Here is a 22,411-nt window from a genome sequence, read left to right as displayed (position 1 = left end):
TTTAACAATGAAACCCTGCTCCTCCCTTGATGTAGCACTCAGAAAGTGAGTCTAAAGAGAAATAAATCCTCAAATTCTCCCCTGAGTCAAGGACCAGTCCTAGGGAAAGTAACGCAGGCCAAATGGAGGCATGTGAAGAACATATGTATGCTTCAAAGTAGGTTCGCTTCATTTGTATCAGCCTAGAAGATTCTATCATTTCTGTTTTTTGTGATTTTGCATGAACAGTTACTTTTGACTTTCAAAGAAAAATCAAACAAAGTCAGGTTAGCTCAAAGATAGAAATCTACTTTGAACAATTGTTATTGTCTCTGGATATTGATATAATAGAGCCTCTGTGGAAGAGTTATCTTTATTTCACTGTTAAAAATAGGACACAGGCTGTGGCTTGAGCTGTCAGTTGACACAGTTTCATATCATGTCATGAGTCTGTCTCTGATATTGATAGAGCCTTCAGATGTTACCTCAGAGAGCAGAACTTGATCCACATGTTTCCTGGCACATAAATCTGCTTCCACTCATTTAAACTGCCCTAAGTGTGGAACTCTGGCTTGAAAAATGACACAGCCCCTTTTGTTTAATAAAATGACATAGTTTCTGTCTGAATTTCACTTTTCTGCCTTTGTTTGAACTTCTACAACTTCTGGTCTTCATTAAATGAAGGGCAGCAGAGAAGTAAATAAAATGATTGGCTTTTTTTTTTTTTGTAAGATTTATTCATTTACATGAGAGAGGGACAGAGACAGAGGGAGAAGAGAAAGACCTTCCATCTACCGATTCACTCCCAAAATGATGGTAACAGCTGGAGTTGGATCAGGAGAAAGCCAGCAACCAAGAAATGCATTTTGGTCGCCTGCATGGGTGGCAAGGGGCCCAGGTATTTGGGCCATCATCCTGTGCTTTTCCAGGCACATTAGCAGGGACCTGAGAGAAAGCAGAGCAGAACGGAACTGGTCTTCTGATACTGGATATGAGTGTTGCAAGCAGCAGCAGCATAACTTGCTACAAAACAATGCCAGACCCGATAAGAGTATTGTTTTATCTACCTGATGCACAGAATGCGATTCCTTATGAATCTTTCATAGTCTTAATTCTCCCCTGCAGTGTTAGCAGGTGGGTTATGCTGGTTTAATGTAATTTTAGTGAGAAACAAGGCACCTTGCAATTGCACACAATCGCCTTTGGTTTATTTTTAGATTCAATCTGTACTCCACAATCCAGTTATGGAAAATGAATAATTTGGCCACATATTATTTATGAGTGACCATAAATAATATCAATTATGACATTATTAGATTTTGACATTATTAAAAGATATCTGGACTAGCGTTTGTGTGCCTTTTTAAGATGATGTGATTCAAGAATAATGCTATAAGCACAGTAAATCATTTCAGATTTTTATATATATATTTTTTTGAATTTTTGAGTTATGTGGTACAATTTCATATAGACTGGGATTTCCCCCAAACTCCCACCCCCCGACAGATTTTCACCATTTTACTACAATGGTACAGTCCTCCATAAGGAATCATAATTCCATCAGTCTCTTATTTAAGTGTTCCCCAACATTGCTGGTACAATGTCAGACTGTCTAGCATTCCATTGTCTCCACATGTCCAACAGTTTCATTGGGAATCTATCTTTTACCCGGAAGCAGGGATGCATGTTGCATTATTTTTTAAACATTTAATTGGGCATATTTTTTGATTAAAATTGGTGGATAGAAGGTTTGCAATGTAATGAGTCATTTTTAACCTATCCTGCAAAAGGAAACTACAATCATACTTAACATATCAATTGAATAGAAAATGAAATAAGCTAATGAAAAAATCTAAAAATTAAAATAATTGTTCTTAATACACCGAAAAAATACAGTAGAAAAATTCATGTTTTCTATATATTAGAAATTGCATTTAAATGAATGGAAATTTTATTTATGTTGAGGTTATTTTCATAGGTGAGCTATTGCATGTTATTGCAGCTTCAAATCTCAAAATAGTGTTTTAAAATAGGATTTTCCTTCATCTTCTCTGTAAATATTGCTGTTGTTGAAAAATATAAAATAGGTCTGGTGCAATGGCTCATTGGTTAAATGCTAACCTTGCAAGTGCTGCGATCCCATATGGGTGCCAGATCATGTCCTGGCTGCTCCACTTCCCATTCAGCTCCCTCACTGTGGCCTGGGAAAGCTTCAGAGGATGGCCCGAAGTCTTGGGACCCTGTACCCACATAGGAGACCCAGAAGAATCTCCTGGCTTTGGATCCCTCAGCTCCAGCCATTGTGGCCATTTGGGGGAGTGAACTAATGGGTAGAAAATCTTTTTCTCTGTATCTCCTTCTCACCGTAAATCTGCCTTTCCAAGAAAAATTAGTAAATCTTTAAAGAAAACAGAAGAAAAAAAGGAGAAATAAAATAACTTGCTTAGTAATTTATGTTTTAACAATGAAAGACCTACGAATTTCCGGATTACTTCTAGTAAAAATAATTTATGAATAATCTCCGTGGATATTTCTTTCCAGTAAGGAAAATTCAGTGAGACTTTGAAGGAAACTCAAAGAAACCATCTTTGATATGATTTTTAGTAAAGAAAATTCTGAACTAAAATTCCTAATAGTGCCACCTTTTTAATTGATGTGCCTCTTCTAGAAGAATAAATCCTTGCTGGAGGAAGTTCCCCATTCAGATTTGAATAGCAGCAAATAACAAGATTAAATACCCTAGTAGAATGTAAAAATAGAAAATACTGAGTATCAACTGAAACCAAAGAATGAAACTAACGGATAAAATGCAATCAGCTAAAATGAAAATATATTGCCAGGTAGATCCATTAGTAAAATTGATTTATATCAATGTCTTGAATGTCATTTTTTGTAAGAATAATTCATACAAATTTAAGAATTCTCTATTTAATCCCAAAAGTTACATTCTGTAGTAAGTTTAACCCTTCATATAAGTAAAATATGGGTATTTGCTGTTGGACTTCTCAGATCCTTCCCTTTTTTGTTTTTAACCAAAGATCACTTTTGCAGAGGGTGTAACTACTTTTCATCTTAGAATAATACACTTTGAGCAAACTCACATTAGATAATCCATATTTCAAAGAATAGTTACAAAAATATTTTTTTGGGTAGAAGAAATTTCAAGATGATCAAACTGAAATTATAGTTTCTTCTACCTTAAATTAAGGCATAATTGTCACTAGCAAAGTACAATTGTTTTTTTTTTTTTTCCAAAAACCAGCACAACAGATGATGTTACAAAATGTAATCTGCCATGTGTTCCCATGTGCAAGATTTACAGTATTGCATTCGATGCCTTTTTATTGCACAGGAATTCTTGTAAGAATGCCCCTTCTTTCACACTTCTGTTTCAGATACATCCATTCACAAGAGAGGACCTCGTTCTTTGCTTTAGCATATATACCTCAGGAGGATAAGTGTTGATAATGCTGTTAGCTACAAGACACTCTGGTAGTCAGAGCATTCCACTGCAACCTAACATGGCGAGTCAGAACTGCCTCACCATTTTCATTAACTCAAGAGCCTCGACAAAGCTCAGTCCTGTGTATCTTTTATCTCCACAACCCACATGATAGATTCAAGAATTTTATTTTTCTTAAAGAGGGAAATTTCTCTTTATTTGGATATCATTCTGTTTCAGCCAAAAGAGGTTTGCAAGTTTGAGTTTCAAGGATTATGACAAACTTTTGAATCTGTTTGCATGCAGTTGGCTCCAGGGCCCATTGTCAGGCCGGACAGCAATTATCTGTCCTAGAAGGGAAGGTGTAGATGGATTCAGAGTGGAGTCCTTGCTGCTCCACTCCTGATGTAGCCCCCTGCTAATGTTTCCTGTGAACTGAGACTATGAGGTTTATGTCATGTTGCAATAAGTTAAAATTAGCTACCTAATGCCCTCTGTGAATATTTAAAGCAACAACAAAAAAAATCAGACATGCACGCCTTACATGATCACAAAAGCTCTAATTGATTTTTGACACTGACTTGTTGGACAATTCCTGGAAAGTCTTTCATTTGAAAAGAAAATTGGCATTCCCAGAGTTGTCTGGTGGGAAGATGTCTCAATAGAATGAGGGTGATGAAACAGAACTGTCTTCATAGGTGTACTTTTTTCCATCTCTAGTGCCCCTGGCTTTATGGCTTGAAATCTGCCAGAACTGCAGTTGTGTCCAAGATTTGGGGTTATTAACTAGTCCTGAAGGCGAAACTTGTTACTTCCATTATGGTGGTAAAACTGTACACTTTGACACACATTTTTGGGTTATTCTGATAATCCTTTTATAATATGCCCAGTTCCCTTTAAATCGTTCATAAGCTCTTTGATTTTTCTACACACATTTGATTTGCTCTAACTATACACAGACAATTTTGTTTAAAAAATATTTTAGTATGAGAAAAATTAATTACACATACTCAAACACAGAGAGAGAAAAATTCTCAAATAGCTGAATCCTATTATTGAATTCAGTTCCAAATAACCATGTGCTAAATAAAGCAGAGTGCTTTAAAAAGATGCTGAAACTGTGACCAAAATAAATAGGAAATCTTACAAACAAACCTAACTTTTGTTCTTTAACATACTTGTTTCACAGTCACTTTATTAAAAGATTGAAAAGTAGAACTGCCAAACATACACATAAATGAATAGGAATGTTGGGCTAATAATTTCCAGTAGAAATCATAGTTTAGTTTCCTTATGAGGTCTACTCACCACTGTGAAAGCTACTTCACTCTTGTTAAACCACTTTGGAATAATCCATTTATTCCCAAAGAGAAATTACCCAAGTTTATGCTATTAACCTTATTAGAGATTGGCACTTATTATTAGAGATTATATCAGGTTTTGTAAGATTATCTGTTACGTTGGTTGAAGAAAAACACTTGAGCTCTGCCAGTGACAATTTTCCCTTAATTTAGGAATTCCTATTTCTCATAGTGGCCAGCTGGAAATGAGTAAAGCATTACAGAGCCTTCCTTAGCTGTTGGCCTGGAGAACATTCATTCTCTCCAAAATATATATCTTTGGCACTGTCTAGAAGTAAGGAATCTCGGGTAATCTCTGTGCTGGCCAAGTTTGAGAATTATTATTTTTAACCCCTAAATACACAGCATATATTTTAAGAATTAAAATATATATATATAGTGTAGTTTTTCTTTTTGCCTAACAAAACTTTAAATAAATACTTTATAGTAGTATTTTCATCATTGGATTCTCTGCCTCTTTGTTAAAGTCCTTAAGATAACCTTTTAAAGAATTTTCAGCTTGAAAGAGCTTTATAGTTCCCTGAGGACTGTGTTTAACATATAAAGATTAATAATTGTACAAACTCACTGACAAATGTGTTGATTATGTAAGCTAAAACTACAGATTTACTTCTATTATAATCTTTATACTCCCCCCAAATGAATCAAGGCAAACATTCCAGGTGACAAAATACCAACTAACACCATAACAGTACCTGTGTGACATTTCTGAAGTCTGGAAATAAAACAATGAAATTACAAATTGATAAATTTGTTATTTTACCTTAGAATTTCAGTATCAAAAGCATGTTGTGGAATTATTTTAGCCTCATGTTCGATGTCACATATTTCTTCAAATTATAACAATGAAAAAATATAATTTATATAGCAATGGTTGCTAGATAAATTTAATCAGTATTTCAATCCATATTTTCAAATTTATAGAATGAAGCAAAAATATCAGATTGTCAATTTGGGAAGTATTTCATTGTAACAAAAAAATGTTCTTTATTGCTTTGAGCTCTTTTGCTAAGGTTAAAAACTGTCATGATAGTTTCAATACAATATTTTAAAATATTTATTGCTTTCATATTCACTTTGAGAAGCATCAAGATTCTATTTTTCACAAGAGAAAAGTATTAGATTTAGTGTCACAACTGAAGCATGCTTGTTCATTCAAGTTAAATTTAGGAAACAGCGTTAATTGTTGAATGCATGAGAGTAAAATTCATCAAAATTAACCTACATAAGATCTAAGAACCCATGGAGTCTAAAAGCTCCATAAAATTCAGAGAACAGTGGAAGGAATGTGCTTTCCTCAGATTAGGAAGCTACTTAAGAAGTATTTCTAGATATCCCATTTGGAAGTGATTTTAAATGAAATGAAGTTACCCAGAACTTCAAGCTTACGCCTTAGACCAGAAAATGGCTGTTTCCTATGATCGATTTGATAATGATGATGGATAAGTTACACCTGAGCCATTACACAGATTCCTATAGGATTAATCCTATAGGATTAATAGGATTCCTTCAATCACAGGAAGATATTTTACACCTTACAAAAACAGGTCCAAACTATACCAAACAAGCATCTAAGGAAACTACTGAAGTCGTGGTGATGATTGCGACTTACGGTCCTTTTGTGAATTTTTAGATTACTATGAGTGCCTCATGTGGCCCCTTTTCTTGAAGTAGATTTTACTCATTTTAATGTACTCCAGAGCATGTTTGCTATCATTGTCTAGTATTATAGTGGAACCTACTAAGCATAGTGGTATTCACAGAAACTCTGGTGAGATATCTTGTATACTGTATTTTTTAAATGTGAATTTTTGATAAATATATAAGAATGCATCCTAAAGGGAATATTTCCATATAAAGTAATGGAAATTTAGCAAGGGTGCCTTCGTATCTTTCGTGGAACACTTGATCCATCAGAAACTTACAATACTGTGCTGATTTAGATCTCATGATAGTCTTTTCCCAAAATGCATCATGTTAGACATGAATATCTGTTGTTTCATCAGGCACCATTATTCATCAGTACACACTCACTACTTTCAAATATGCTGAAAGTAAGAATCCATGACTGCCTCCAAAAATATGCCCATTCCTTGAGCGCTTCTTTGAGATATTCTGATATTTTTTCCAAGTATTAATTCAGGATCATAGCAATACTTCCCATTAATGCCATCTCTAACTGTAGTTCCTTCCTGCAATTTAACTTCTCAGTCGTGCTGTCACATTGTTCATCTTTTGTGATTGGAGAAAGGACCTCAGGCCTTGCCATACCTGAGAAATATACTGCACAGCACTCAGATTTCAATTCACCCCTTTTTTGTCTGATATCACAGATCAGACTTTGTTAGTTTTTCCTTGTGTTTTACTGTTCTTCCCCGATGAGAATGTAAGCTCCTTGCAGACACATGTTCTTACCTGTTTTATTTACTTTTACATTCCAGTATTTGGAACATCAGCTTTCATTAAGTATTTGTTGAATGAATGAATTTAAGTAGCTTCCGCATGCTTCACATTTTCTTTTTGCAAGTTATGAGGAAGACAGTCTATGCAAAAGCATATTAAATAGAAGGTCTCCCCAAGAAGCTGTTGAACTTATCTGGACAAGATGCTGGACTCTATGCTTAGTATATGCTTGCAATGAAGGAATCTCAATTGAACTTGAACTGTGGTTATGCAACAAGGTGGAGGAATCCACCATGGGGGGAGGGTTTGGGGAGGGATGGGGGGAATCCCAGTACCTATGAAACTGTGTCACATAATACAATGTAATTAATAAAAAAAAGAAGAAAAACTATTGCTCGAAATAAAAAAGTATATTAAATAATGCCTAGAATGTATTACATATCACATATACCCATTCATTTGCATTTACAACTAATACACATATCTGTTAGTAGGCTGTTTCTAGATAGAATGACGGTATGTCCTAATATACCCAAGATATATATGTCTAATATATGTATCTTCTATACCTGCAATCAGGAAATAATTATTATCAGTGACTTCTTTTGCAAGTTTTCATATTTGAATAACAAATTTATGTGATCACTATACGACAATGAAGCATAGAGATGAACTGCATTAAGGCAAAATGTTTTATCTCATATGGACTGACTTATGCCAAAGAGGAAACTACGAGTCATTCTACTTCAGTATTTAGTTAATTATAATACAGGAAGATAAGTGATTAATTTGGTCAGATGGAGGAAGTGAGGTTTTTGCTGTTGTTAGGAGGAGCATTAGTAGTCCTCTATAATCAAGTCGTAGTCAAGCATTCAAACTCTGAATTCACATGTTTAAGTTCAGACTCCAGTATTAGCACTTCTTAGCTGTCAGATTTTGAGCAATTTGTTTTGCTTACCTGAGATTCAATTTTCTCATCTGTGTAAAAGGATATTAATAGTACCATGTGGATTTCATGTGAGGTACTAAATATAACCTTTCACACAGTATCTGATATATAATAAACACCAATAAATGCAAGTAACTGTTCGCAGTGTACAGAGGAAAGTCTTTCAAAAGTAGCATTGTTGGTTTCCTTTGATCCCACAGCAGCAAAAAGTGGCTTTCCACAGCAGCTGATCTTTTAAATGTTGGACAGTTGGCTCAAAGTACATGCAAACATTCAAACTTATTTAGGGATGGGCCTCCTTTTTATGCCGTTGGTTTTTGTTAGTAAGGTTTATCACATTTAAGACCATGTTCATATTATGTGTTTTTCCTACTTTTTAACTTTTTGTTTTCTGCCAGGAATGTGAATATAATGAAAGAGCAATAAATACATGAAAAAAAAATGTTATGAATTTGAAGATCACCAAGCAAAATATTATTTTGATACTTTTTTATTCCTGTAAAAATATTTATTTATTTACTTGTTGTTTTCAAAGGCAGAGTGAGTGAGACAGGCAGGCAAGCCGACCGGCAGACAGGCAGACCGGCAGATCGGCAGATGGAGAAATGGAGAGATTTTTCATCTGTTGCTTCACTCCCCAAATTGCCCCAAGACTAGCCAGGCCAAATCCAGGATCCCTCATACTTATCCATGTTTCCCATGTGATTGGCACAGGCTCAAGAACTTGGGCCAGCCTCTACTGCTTTCCCGGATACATTAGCAGGTGTTCAGGTTGCAAGTAGAGCAGTCAGGTCTCAAATTGGTGCTCACATGGGATGCCAGCATCATAGGCAGTGGTGTAACCCTCTGTGCCACAATGCTGGTCCAACTTTTATACTTTGTCAAAGTTTCTGGCATATCATTGTTAAGAATGAAAGAATAGTTAATGAAGTTTTTTTGCACCTTTACTATTTAAAAATATGTCAAACTGTACTAACATTTAATATTTATTTGGAATTTTTATTTCCATAGTAATTGAGACTATATACTGCTGCCGTGCCTTGCTTGACAAAAGGATTAAAAAAAATCCCAAGTAAAGTAGTTGCTAGAGGCACTAATATAAGCCAACTTTCCAACTTTCAAATTAGAATTATTTTGGCTTTTTATTCTGTTGTCTGTCTTTAATCAGAGTGGATTCATTTGAGAAAATACCCAATTAATTTGTACCGTCTTCTACAATTAATGTAAGAACTACCTCAAAAGATAATGGGGATTCTATTTGTTCCATTTCAAACATTTGTTCAACTTTGTAAAAGAATATTTACCAATATTTATCTTCTTAACACTGTCTAAAATGTATTCACTTAAAAGGCAGAGAAACATGGAGAGGGTGAAGAGTGATGGTAGGGTAAAGAGACAGACAGAAAGTTGAAACATTGAGATTGTTCCCTTTCTGCTCCCCCCAGGACTGGCATTAGCAGGAAGCTGTAGTCAGGAGTCAAAGGCTTGTTTATGAACGTCTGCACTCCTGGATGCCATGTGGACACCTCAACCACTGGGCTAAACGCTTCCCGTTCCGCCTACGATATATTGTATACAGCAAATAATTATTACTGAAAGATTTTTATTAATAAGTTTTCTGATGAAAATCATATTCTAAGGCTGTCAGATAATTTACTAACGAAGCTCAGTCTGTTGGTTGACAAATGACGGCTTTTTAACTGTAATAAAATGAATTACAGCACTTCTGCTATTTCATGGATAATAAACTTATTTCTGGGATGCACTCAAATAGTGACAAAAGTTAATTTGTTTAAGAAATGTAACTTTTTTTTAAGTTTCCCAATTCTGTCATTATACAGCCATTATCTGCTATTATGCTGCTGTATCCTATGCTCCCAGCTATTTTATTTTTGATGATCCCCCGGGAACGTGTGTGTCGCTTCAGTTTGTTCACGTTCTTCAGGAATCCGTTCTGTAAGATGGATGAACAGTGCCAGGAATCATCTATGACTGATCACTGTGTTTATTTAAACCTGACTGAGACTCTTCTGCCTAACACTAGAGTGATTTAATTCTCAACTTTCTGTTACTCCTTTGGTATCTCACATATTGTACTTGCTTTTAAGAACTACAGAAATTTAAGAAAATGCTAATATTTTAATATAATAATAACCTTATAGAAGTTTTAGTATATTTGTACTTTCCTGAAAATACTTTTCTAAGATGCATAATGTCCTTACGTAATTGTATTTATTGAATATATGTTATTAAGATTATGGCTGGCAGGTCATGTCAAAAACCTTTCCTCTAATAAGTGTTTTGAAATTATAATAAAGCTTTCACTGAACTGGAAAATATTGCAATCTTGTAGAAATTAAAGAGAAAAAGTGATTTCAAGGAATATAATACTAGTTGTACTTGATCAGTTATTTACAGAAAGATAAGCATTCATCACTTATACAGAGACTATTAGACAGAAATACAAAGTAAAACTCAATTGGGATTCATGTTAATTAGCTGTATATGACATTTTTCACTGTGTTGTAAGCTATTTTTATTACCAACACATGAAAATTGAATGTCTTTTTGGACATCATAGGACAATGAGCCCAATTTTATTTACCATCTATTGAAGAGATTAAGTAAGTACATCAAAACAACTTTGAAGGATAAGAAACTATACAAAATAGTGCATATCAAACAGAAAGAACTTACTTTGATCACTGCTTTCAGAATTCTCGCTGATGGCACAGTATAACTGGCAAGATGCTTGTTTTAAAATGCAGATTCCTGTATTTTATGTGACATTACTGACTTAGAACTTTTCATCCTTAATACTTATTTCTCTAATCTTGCAGATGGTTATAAAGCATAACCCCAAACTACGGTATATGGTTTATATGATAAGTATTATAAAAATATGCATAGAGCTGAGATGGTAGGGAACCCTTTGAGGAAGACGTGAATCTGAGGTTCAGTTTTTTAAAAGATACAAAGTATTTTGGAAGGAATGACACTATGAACATCATTAATTATAGAAATGGGAAGAGAAATTGCACAGAGATTACTGATTCGGTGCTTTATCTTGTAGGTACAAATGAACCTAAAAAGAACCCAAATGAGTCCTGATAAAGGAGATATATATATATATATATATAGGCTTATGCTTGATTTTAGGAAGGTGATTCAGAGCCTAAGATGGTACCAGATCGAAAATTTTGAGCAAACCCTTTATCTTTCCTAGTGTTCAGTTACCTGTGGCAAAGGAATGCAGTCCCGTGTCATTCAGTGCATGCATAAGATCACAGGAAGACATGGAAATGAGTGTTTTTCTTCAGAAAAGCCTGCGGCCTACAGGCCATGCCACCTTCAGCCCTGCAATGAGAAGATTAACGTGAATACGATAACATCACCCAGACTGGGTAAGCGGACAAACGTGGGAACGGTTTCAAGACACACAAGAATACTAACGGCATCCACTATTCTGCGTATCAATTTAATGCTTAGCAATAGTGAAGCTAGACTGACTAGTTTGGTTTTGATTGAATTGAATCCATCTAAATATAGGTCAAGTGGGTAGTAAAATTCTAAAGACTAAACTGCTTGGAATTCCTGAAGGGAAAACTAATGCAACATGACTCAAGAACACCTTGTAAAGGATGGAAAACCAAATCATACTGAGCCGTGGCAGAATTATTAATTAAGCTAATGTCTGTTGGAGGTGAAGTTGAGAACTCTTCATGGTTAAGCTGTTTTTTTTTTTTGCCTTGGGCACAAGTTTTCCTTGAGAAATAAACACCATTAAAAATGACTTTCATGAAGAATGGACACATGAATACACACCATTGAACAAGAGGGAATATAGTATTAACTAAATACTGAATATTAGTGATAACATGGACAATAGCATATGGGCCATGTTATAAAATGCTTTTGCATTTATTCTCAATTTTATCTTTCATCAAGAAATATTTATTCTCAATTCCTGTTATTTAGTCCGTCAGGAAGTAGATACTGTTTTCTAAGAAGATACAGCATGAATTTTCAGTTTCAAAAAGCCTTTATTTCAATGTCAGCTAATTGCTTTTAATAGCATTCCTACCTTGCTGTCCATGGGTTGATTTATACCTAATTCTCTTAGTTCTGACCTGTGGAAATCATTTAAATTATACAAAATAACCATTGCTAAAGTGCAAGGAACGAAATTATCATATGTACTTTTTTGGGGAATAGGCTTAAATTAAATGGAAAACTTTGGTTCGTCACAGAAATACAGAAAGCCTTTTAGTTGAGCCAAGTATTTAACATTTCTAAGAAGTAATCAGCTCAGGTAAAAATAAAACCAATTAAGACAAGAAGTTAAGCAATCCTTGAGCAGATGCACTAATCCATGCATTCAAACAAGATAATCCTTTTCTCCAACAATTACTTGGAGTCCTAGGAGTGCAGCAAGGCAGAAAATACAAAATTAAGAGAGCAATCACCTTAAAAATGCATTTTCCCAATTTCTTATTCCTTAAAGATACACCGCTAAACATAGAAGGACATGGTTATAACATTTGTTTTTTGAAAAGCAAAATAAGGAATCCTGTTAGAAGGATGGCAGAAGAAAGAGTTGTTAGCAGGATGGCCTTGTATTATACATGCCAGCAGACAATTATTTCTTTGAAAAACTCAAACCTATGTGTCCAAATTTTCTACTCAAGGTTTCCAACGCAAGCACTTTATTGCCATACGCTGTGGTCACGGGTGATAACCAGCTTGGATTTCACAGAGAGTTGAAATCACTATCTCCTGAAATGTGAGCCATGTAGGAAACCAACAGGGTGATCTAAGTATATGCACATTTTAGTTTTGCTATTTGTTTGAAATTTCATACACAATATTTATTTCAATTCCCATTAAATCGGATACATCAAGCACAGTTTTTTTCATGTAAGTCTTTATTAAAAGCCCAAAGAAGTTTAAAATAAAACCATAAAGCTGAAACTTTAAGGGACAGCACATTGAATCAAGGGAATATTTCCTGTGCCTACCAAAAAGGATTACAATAAGAGTACTACTCCTTTGCTTTCTTTCTAAATTACACTATGTGCGTGTGTGAAAGTCTAGAAGAGAGTCACAGCCAGTGTTCAAGCCCTTCACTGCACACACATGGACACATAATTCATGAAAACCTCTTTCTCTACTGACAGCTGTGAGATCTATATGCACTGAACCCACTCTGTTCTGTTTCACAGCTGCTCTGACTTTCAAGTGCCTGGGAGATCAGTGGCCAGTGTACTGCCGAGTGATCCGCGAGAAGAATTTGTGTCAGGACATGCGGTGGTATCAGCGTTGCTGTGAGACATGCAGGGACTTCTATGCTCAAAAGCTGCAGCAGAAGAGCTGACCTCTGGCTGGCTGGCTGGCTGGCTCGCAGCTCTTTGAAATTATGTTATTTATAAACACACACACACACACACACACACACACACACACACACACACACACTAGCATGTTTTTCAGACCAGATAGTATCAGATTACATATAATTTAATCAAATTAATTTATTTCTTTTTCCATGCCAAACATCCAGTGTGTTGTTTGTCTTGGTTATACAAACATTTTGATTTATACTATATGGCTCATATATATGTTTATATGAATCAATAACTTGGATCCTGTCACCGCAAAAGGAAAACTAAAACACTTTAAAAAAAATATGTCTGTTAAGCTAGGGCTCTCTCTAAGGTGCTACTCTTTTCCTACCATGCCCATTGAGTTACCCAGAACATATACTGACTTAGCATAATAGCTTAGTTCTATATGGAGGAAAATCATACTTGGCTTTTGGAGTCCTGCTGCAGAGCTAACTCATTTGCTGTGATCTGCAGGTGTATACAAATACCAAACCTCACAGTGTTGAACCAGTTTTTTTGAGAATGTAATATGAATTTTGTTCAGATTTAGAGACATTTTTGAAACATCCTACTGTAATTATAATATTATATTATTAATGGAAAACAAAAAACAGAGACTTTGATCATGTTCATGAACATGTACTTGAACACAAGTATTGTAACAATGAAACACTGTAATGATTTACACTGAATCACCATTGCACTGTTGATATAGTGTAGAAAAACCATTATAGAAATGGTAACAACCTACAAAAAAGTTGTTTTATTACATGTTGCCATTAGATTTTAGCTTTTTTAAATATTTTGAATGAAGAAAGCATTGATCCATGCATTTCTTTATATTGTTCTAGCAGATTTATGAAAGAGTAGAATACATAGCCTTACAAATCATAATAATAAAATTCACTAAATCTTTTTCAGCCTTCTCCATAGGAACAAAGAAAAACAAAAAGTGTATACCACTGTGGTAGTTTCATTGTGTGTTTTTTTTTTCTTTTAAAAATTAAAATGTTTTACAAGTCTGTGAAACATTCAAAAGCCAGCTTAAAATTTTCCTTGTGAGAAAATATTGTACATGATTCAAATGATTTCTTAGATTTTTCCAATAAAAACATGTGAAACATGCCCAAGAGAAACAGTTCTTCGTGGATCTTTCATACTGTCTATAGAGTCTGGCAAGTAGAGGCACTGTCTCCTTTTGTTCTGGAGGATCTTTTGAAGGATGTTTGCATAAGGGATCACCTCAGAAGATGGAAATAGTGTCTCTATTAAAGGGAAGAGGAAACATGCATATTTGTCCTAAAAGTTTCAGATTCCTTAAAATTGGAATTCCTTTCTTATAACACAGCTGATTGCACCCGTTGGGAATTGGGGCTCAGGGAACTAGTGAAAGACAAATGCAGATTCTCTGGCCACTGCTATTACGCTGAGAGTAATAAAGTCTTGTGCCTCTAAATCAGGAGTCTGGTGTCTTTTGCTCTGAAAAAAATTAGGTTAACCGGGCCCGGCGGCATGGCCTAGCGGCTAAAGTACTCGCCTTGAAAAGCCCCGGGATCCCATATGGGTGCCGGTTCTAATCCCGGCAGCTCCACTTCCCATCCAGCTCCCTGCTTGTGACCTGGGAAAGCAGAGGAGGATGGCCCACTGCTTTGGGACCCTGCACCCATGTGGGAGACCTGGAAGAGGTTCCTGGTTCCCGGCTTCGGATCTGTGCGCATCGGCCCGTTGCGGCTCACTTGGGGAGTGAGTCATCGGATGGAAGATCTTCCTCTCTGTCTCTCCTCCTCTGTGTATATCTGGCTGTAATAAAATGAATAAATCTTTAAAAAAAAAATTAGGCTAACCATGGATCACGAGCAGGGGGTAAGCTGACACTTTACTCATGAATAGTTCACCTTCGTTTCTCTTCACTTATTTCAAACACCTTCTGTTTTATATTTTCTCTTACTTCAAAGTCTTCTTATTCTTATGAGGAAAATTAACTAATAACATCTTATGTTAAATCACAGCAAAGGAGAAAAGGGAAAAAATGAAACAGTAAGAACGGAGTATCCGAATTCTATCCTTTGATTCATGGGTACATGAATCTATGTAGAAATAGTGATATAAAAAGAAAATGACCAATATTTCGTAATATAATACGTATTAGAGCTTGTTTATTACCCCAGGCTTCCAAAATGTTTTTACCCAGCTGGTTGGTGGGCCTTTATTTTTACAAGTGGCATTGCATCCTTCTGTTAGCTCATCTGCTTCAGGGTCTTGGGGACTTTGATAACAGAGATTTACAGGAGCGTGAACCCATTGCCACCTTTCATTTGCTGTTAAAAAGCTCGCTGAAGAAAATATTATGTGAAACACAACAGAGAATGAGACATGTCTTAAGTCCACAGATGGTATTTTGACAGAAGTACTATAGTCTTAGAAGGCAAATCCATATTCAGGGTAAATGACTGTTTCTCCAAGAACAAGTCACTGCAATGTTGAGGGGGTTGGGGCAGTAGGGTGCTAGAAGTGGCTCAATGTAATCACCTGGAAGTCTCGTGGCCCTCTGGTCCTCTGGTGCCACACTGGGGATATAGTGTCTTTGTTGGTACTGGAAGGTTAAACACTCAGCTGTAACCGTAGCTTGACTGGTTTTGGTTAAATGGAAATCTGTATTGCTAGGCAGGTCCATAATCTCTGCTCCAGTCACTGTTGTTTATTTTATTCTTGTGCTCATGGATCAAAGGATAAAATTGTCATTGTGACCATCTGGGGAGTGAACCACTGGATGGAGAATCTTTGTCTCTCTTTTTCTCTATAAATCTACCTTTCCAATAAAAGTAAATAAACAACAACAACAACAAAAAAGACTGGCAAACACTGTCAGAAGATGTCATCTTATCCCCCTGGTAATTGACACTGAGGATGTTTTCTGGCATGTGGTTAAATGAAATTTAGCAACTCTTCAAAGTTTTTCTTTGTCACCTGTTTTCATATCATGCTCCTCCCACATGCCTGCAAAATCATTAGCTACAGCCTATGACCTCTGGCCATTTCGGTCAAATGTAGGGTCCAGGTTGTTTTTTAACCAAAGGGATTTTCCCCTTTAATCTCACTTTTGTTGGGTTAATCACTTTTTGTGGTGCTAAAAAATCAGAATGTTTTCCATGTCAGTCAGTCATGAGAAGTGCTTGTTGAGATTTTACAGATGGGTTAAGTGGGGGAAGGCACTGAACCAATAGTATGCCTGCTAACAGCCACAACTAGTGCCTCGTGCAACTCATGTCTTCAAAATCTGCTAAAGAGTAATTTCATACACTTGATGATCTGCCCAGAAAATTTGTGTACAGGGAACTCAATTTGTAATGGTAATCCAGGTTGTATGGGTTGTGAACATTTCCCCTTCACCAAGACCCACTTATTCTGTTAATACTCAATAATCTATCTAAAGAACAGAACGCACATTACAATATGGATTTTGAATAGGGTGTTAGCACCCTTCCTCAAAGAGAATAGACCTCCCTTCATTTCATTCAAGGAAATTTGATTTTCTGAACTGGCCCGTGAGAATAGACGAAGAGAATGCAACTCTGTGGTATGGTGATTTAAATCATATTCTATACACTAGGTGTAGAGATACAGTGCTTTCCTAATAAGAAAAGCAGTCAAATTTCCATAATTCCAGTTCTCAGGATTCCATGATTGGCCAATACCAATTTTTTTTTTTTTTTTTTTTTGCAAATGGAATCATTGCAATACGGAATTTCAGGTTGGGTAACTTATAAAATGTATTACACATAGTACTGTGGACTGAAAATACAAAGATTAAGATGCCACCCAAGATTTGGGGTCTGGTGAGGGCTTGTTCCTCTCAGAGAGTACCTTCTCTGTATCCTCATGTGGTAAAAAAGGTAAGAAAAATCCCACTAACCTTTTTTTCTAATTCTATTAATTCTATTGAGAGTTTTGCCCTTATAATCTAACCACTTCCTATCTCTTGATACAGTCACATTGGATATTGGGTGCCAACGTACAATTTCTGAGGGTGCACTAACACTCAAACCGCAGTGATCCCCTTTGCCATATTGAATCCATCGCCCATTTTAGTAAAAATGCATACATGAATTCTGGAATTTAAATTTTTATATTTGACATCTATCCTTGTGAATTTCATTATCCTCATTCAATCTAATCCCAAGCTACACTTAATAATGTTGTTTTTGGCTTTGAGAGAGTAGCTAACACAGATTTCTTTAAGGATATCAATGGCATCTTGTCCAACATTATCTACAAAAGATTGGTGAAATGACATCTGCAACTTTTGGCAGGGAGCAATTGGAGGTGGATGAGTACACAAATCAATCAAACCAAACCCCCTAAACATTGTATACCTTCTTATGTACTGCATTATAACAAGGAAGTTCTGGCATCTCAACCTTGTCCTATGTAGGCCACCATCAAATCTGGTTTTCCCAATCCAATGAAATAACACCTTGATTCCAAAACCTCTGAGTTCAGTCTCTCCAGTACACTCATGTGTAAAAAAAAAATTCAGCAATATACTCCTTTTAGCCTAACCCCTTAACAAAGATCCCATGTACACAATATGAATTGGCAAAATCTTGTAATTCCTTTGCCATATACCCCTTTTCAAATAAGACTTAAATTGGAATATGACTTTAGAAAACACATCAGGTAACGAAAATAGGTCCTGAGAACACAACTACTGCAACTTAAAAGGTTTTACTTCAGAGGCTAACATGATGGCTTAACTGGCTAATCCTCAGTCTGTAAGGTCCAGCGTCGCTTATGGGTGATGGTCCAAGTTCCAGCTGCTCCAGCTCCCTGTTTATGGTCTGGAAAAAGCAGTGGCAGATGGCCTAAAACCTTAAGAGTCTATGCCCACATGGGAGATCCAGGAGAAGCTTCAGGCTCCTGCCTTGGAATCAGCTCAGCTCCAGCCATTGCTGTCATTTGCGGAGTGAACCAGCAGATGGAAGATCTCTGCCTCTCCTTCGCTCTATAAATCTGCCTTTCCAATAAAAAATAAATGGAAACTTTTTAAAAAGGTTTATTTTGGTTCAGCACAATGGTGCAGTAAGCAGAGTCTTCTCTGTCTATGGCACAGTCATCCCATATGGGCACTAGTTCTACTCCCAGCTACTCCACTTTTGACCCAGCTCCCTGCTAATGCACATGGGAAAGCAGCAGAGGATGGCAACAGGACTTGGGCCCCTGTACACGCATGGGAAACCTGGAAGAAGCTCTAAGCTCCCAGCTTTGGACCCTCCCAAGCTCTGACCATTGCAGCTATTTGGGGAGTAAACCAGCAAATGGAAGATCCCTCCATCTTTCTCTCTCTCTCTCTGTAACTCTCTTTCAATTAAAATATATACTTTTTAAAAACAACCAAACAAATGTTTTATTTCGGGAGAATCATGGAAGTTATTTTCAATCTTTCCTTTGAGCTGTGAATTTTAATCCTCAGTCTTCTCTCTTTGTGTGTGTGTTTTTTAGCACACGCAGAAGCAATGAATCAACACAAAAATCATTATTATTTTCTATGAAAAAAGTAGAACACAGCAGACAGTTGGTAACTCCATGCCCTGCCTTCCAGGAGAGAATTTAAATAATCATTTGGTTGTGGCATTTCAGAGTCCAGAGTGCTAACCATTACACCATGGAACCCTTGGTCGTGGCATTTCAAAGGTGATCATAGTCTCACCACTGCTAATGTTTCCATTATTATCTTTAAATTTAGTCATATCAGAGAACTCATCCCAAATTTTATATTTTTAAATTTATTTATTTATTTAAGAGTTATGGACGCAGATGACAGAGAATTCTCATCTACTTTTTCCCCAAATGCCCACAATGGTCGAAGCTGGGTCAGGGTTGACATAAGACTCCAAAAACACAACCCAGGTCTTCGACATGAGTGGCACAAGCCCAGTTATTTCAGTTACGATGTTGCCTCAAAGAGTCGGCACTGGCAAGAAGCTGAAGTTAGGAGCCAGTCTCAGAAATGCCTAGTACTCTGAAGTGGGGCATGGGCCATCTTAACTGCTCTCATAAATTCCACTTTTTGAGTTCTGCTACTTGGAAATGCTTCTGATATTAATGAATGTCAGTTCAATCTGCAGAGTTATGTCAGAGTGGTTTGGAATAATGATTAGGCTCACATGTCTGTGGGAACAACTGTGGTGCGGAAGCTGATTCCCTGTTTTTGCCCCTTGCCCAGGCAATTCATCTGCACAGCCAGATATAGCCAGCTAATGATGGCTATGAAGAGAGAGGTTACAAAGTTGTCTGTGGCATACAGTGTTATCCAAGAGCGATCCTGACAGCTTCTTAACAGGAAGTCCAGGTCCTCACCAAGGACTATCAGTATGGGCACCAAGGACTATATCCCAACTGCCAAGGAGATCACAGGGTATTGAAGTGCCCATGTAGGCCAAGAACTCTGAGGTCAACCATTCACTACTGGGTCTCCCACACAGGATGGAAGAAGCCCCAAACCCTCCTCACAGGGTGTAATGACATTGGAACAACAGCCAGGAGCCCTGAGCAGTCCACAGAAACAGAACAGTCAACTTCCTTCGGAACTCAGCAAAGGAGCCTTCTCTGGTCCTTACTTAGCTCCAACTTTGGCTGCCCACGCTCCCTTGCAATGACCATCAGGGTTGTTCCAGAGCCCCCAAAATTAGATCAGATAGAGAGAGACCAATAAGGAAAGCTTAGAACAGACAAGAAAAAGTCAACTTGGACTCCCATATATCTTACTAGGTAGGACACAAAGATCAATAACTCCTCACTAAGGTGTTGAAGATTTCTCTGCACACCCCTCCTAAAACTGTTTTGCTCCTCAATCGTTAACATATGGTTTGTTAGAATTATAAGCCTGTTTGGACTATCCTAAAATTCACGAAGTTCAGTAAATATCATGCTTGAATACTATAAGCTGCTAAATATAAATATGAAGAAAAGAAAAAGACACAAGACAGCTGAATAGTACCCTATAACCATTTTTAAGGTTTATAGCAGTCAGCTATGTATAAACTAAAATTGAAATGCCAATGATGTAGTTACAGGCTGTGGTTAAGAACTTGCATTTTCTAACACATTGGTCACTCAAGTACCATGTCAATTGACTTTCATGTTTCTTCCTGTTGGTGAATTTGTGTTGTGGCTTTTCATTGGAGGGGATGATATTCTGCTACCTCTGCTTTCAGATCAAGGATGGTCTCCCAAAGAAACTGTTTAATTTATCTGGGCAGTAAGATGCTGGACTCCCTGCATGGTCCATGCCCACAATGATGGAATTATGACTGGTTATGAGCTGTACTGCTGTAATAATATGGAGGAAATCAATATGGGGGGAGGGCTTGGGGAGGGGTTGGGGGAATCCCAGAGCCTATGGAACTGTGTCATAAAATGAAATTTAAAAAAAAAAAAGAAAAAGTTGTCTGTGGGACACTGTCACCTCTGGGCAGATTTTCTGTAGGCTCCCAGTCAAATATCGCAGAATAGATGAGAATTTGCTATTGATCAGCAGGACCGATAGTTGGAAAGAAGAAACATGAAGTTCAAACAAGAACAGCCAAGCTAGAGCTAGGAAGGCACCTTACTGAGAGCACTACATCTGCTTGCAAAACAAAGTTCATCCATGTTATGGCATCCATACTGCTTCAGTTTTGCCTACAGAATCCCAGGCAATTTTTTTTGTTAATTATAACCCAGAGTTACACAAGAAATTCTGGGAAATGCAGTTGGATTTTTAACTTGAGAGTTGTGGCTTTTATCTTTTTTTTTCATTTCCCTTTATCACAAGTAACTGAAACATGTTTTGCTCTTAAAATAAATTACACTATTTTAGAGCTTTTGGTATATGTCACACTTTGCCTTAATCATGATACCTGTCATGGAACCTTTCAATGTATATTTCCTAACCTCACTTAATAGTCAAGGAAACCGAAGATCTGAAAGATTCAGTAACATTTCCAAGAATGCAGTCCAGTTGACTGTCATAAAGCCAGCCAACTCCAAATTCATTGCAGTTACCCTGTTATATTCCTTTTCTTGCCAACTTTGAAAGTGCTTCATTGTATATCTTAAGTATTCATAGTGCCTCATCACAGGCTTGCTTTGTAATCCAAACAACCCAAATAATGTTCACACTCTCTTAGATAATTAGTGAGCTTCCAACTGCTCATTTGAAAATTGCACATCCTTTTTCACCGGAAACACTCTCAGACATATCAGTTGTTTCTCAATATCCTTTTGAACTGGAGAAAGAAGAAAGAATGAAGGGGGAAGACAAGACATAAAGGATTAAAGGAAGAAGAAAGAATAAGAAAAAATCAGGGAAAGAAGGTGAGTTAATATGTAAGACAGCTCTACCTAGTGGACTTGTGTTTAATTCTATTTTTCCAGTTGTTATGGTTCAGATGATAACCAGAACCAACTGTTGTGACCTTCAAACATCTGCACTCTGACTAGATGTGTCCCCAATATATCCTTCATTAGGGTGCTTTAAAAAGTTCGTGAAAAATGTAGATTGTGAGAAAAACACTATGCATGGATTTCAGTAAAATAAGCTTATATTTTAGACTCACTTTGCATGCACTTTTTAAAGCACTCTTATATTTATGCATATTTATACTCTTTGTCACTACTGAATGGAATGGAAACCTAAGCCAGTGTGCAGTGTTTGTCCAAGTATTCTTACGTATTTTAAAGAGTTAATAGGAAAACTAAGATAATTGTTTTGTGATCAAATGAATTTTGAAATTGCTGAAATTTAAGCAGGATTCTTTACACTATAAATGACTGAACAAGAACCTAACACTTGTAATTCTTGGCAATGGAGCCTCCTTCTTCACTGACAATGATTGAAACAGAGTGTGGAACA

The 22,411-nt window shown here is 36.5% G+C and overlaps 1 protein-coding gene across 1 annotated transcript in view; it reads left to right on the top strand.

The window, feature by feature from the left end:
• ADAMTS19 (ADAM metallopeptidase with thrombospondin type 1 motif 19) overlaps window positions 1-14,658 on the top strand; it is a 182,602-nt gene extending 167,944 nt beyond the window's left edge. The window contains exons 22-23 of the mRNA XM_058677493.1: window positions 11,361-11,538; window positions 13,357-14,658. Coding sequence (XP_058533476.1) covers window positions 11,361-11,538; window positions 13,357-13,508 — 330 coding nt within the window. The 3' untranslated portion in view covers window positions 13,509-14,658. The remainder of the gene's footprint in view (window positions 1-11,360; window positions 11,539-13,356) is intronic.
• Window positions 14,659-22,411: the final 7,753 nt, after the last annotated feature.

This window comes from Ochotona princeps, chromosome 19, assembly GCF_030435755.1.
Source record: "Ochotona princeps isolate mOchPri1 chromosome 19, mOchPri1.hap1, whole genome shotgun sequence".
Classification (NCBI taxonomy): Eukaryota; Metazoa; Chordata; class Mammalia; order Lagomorpha; family Ochotonidae; genus Ochotona; species Ochotona princeps.
The sequence above is the reverse complement of the archived record's forward strand: the minus strand, read 5'-3'. Positions and strand labels throughout refer to the sequence as shown.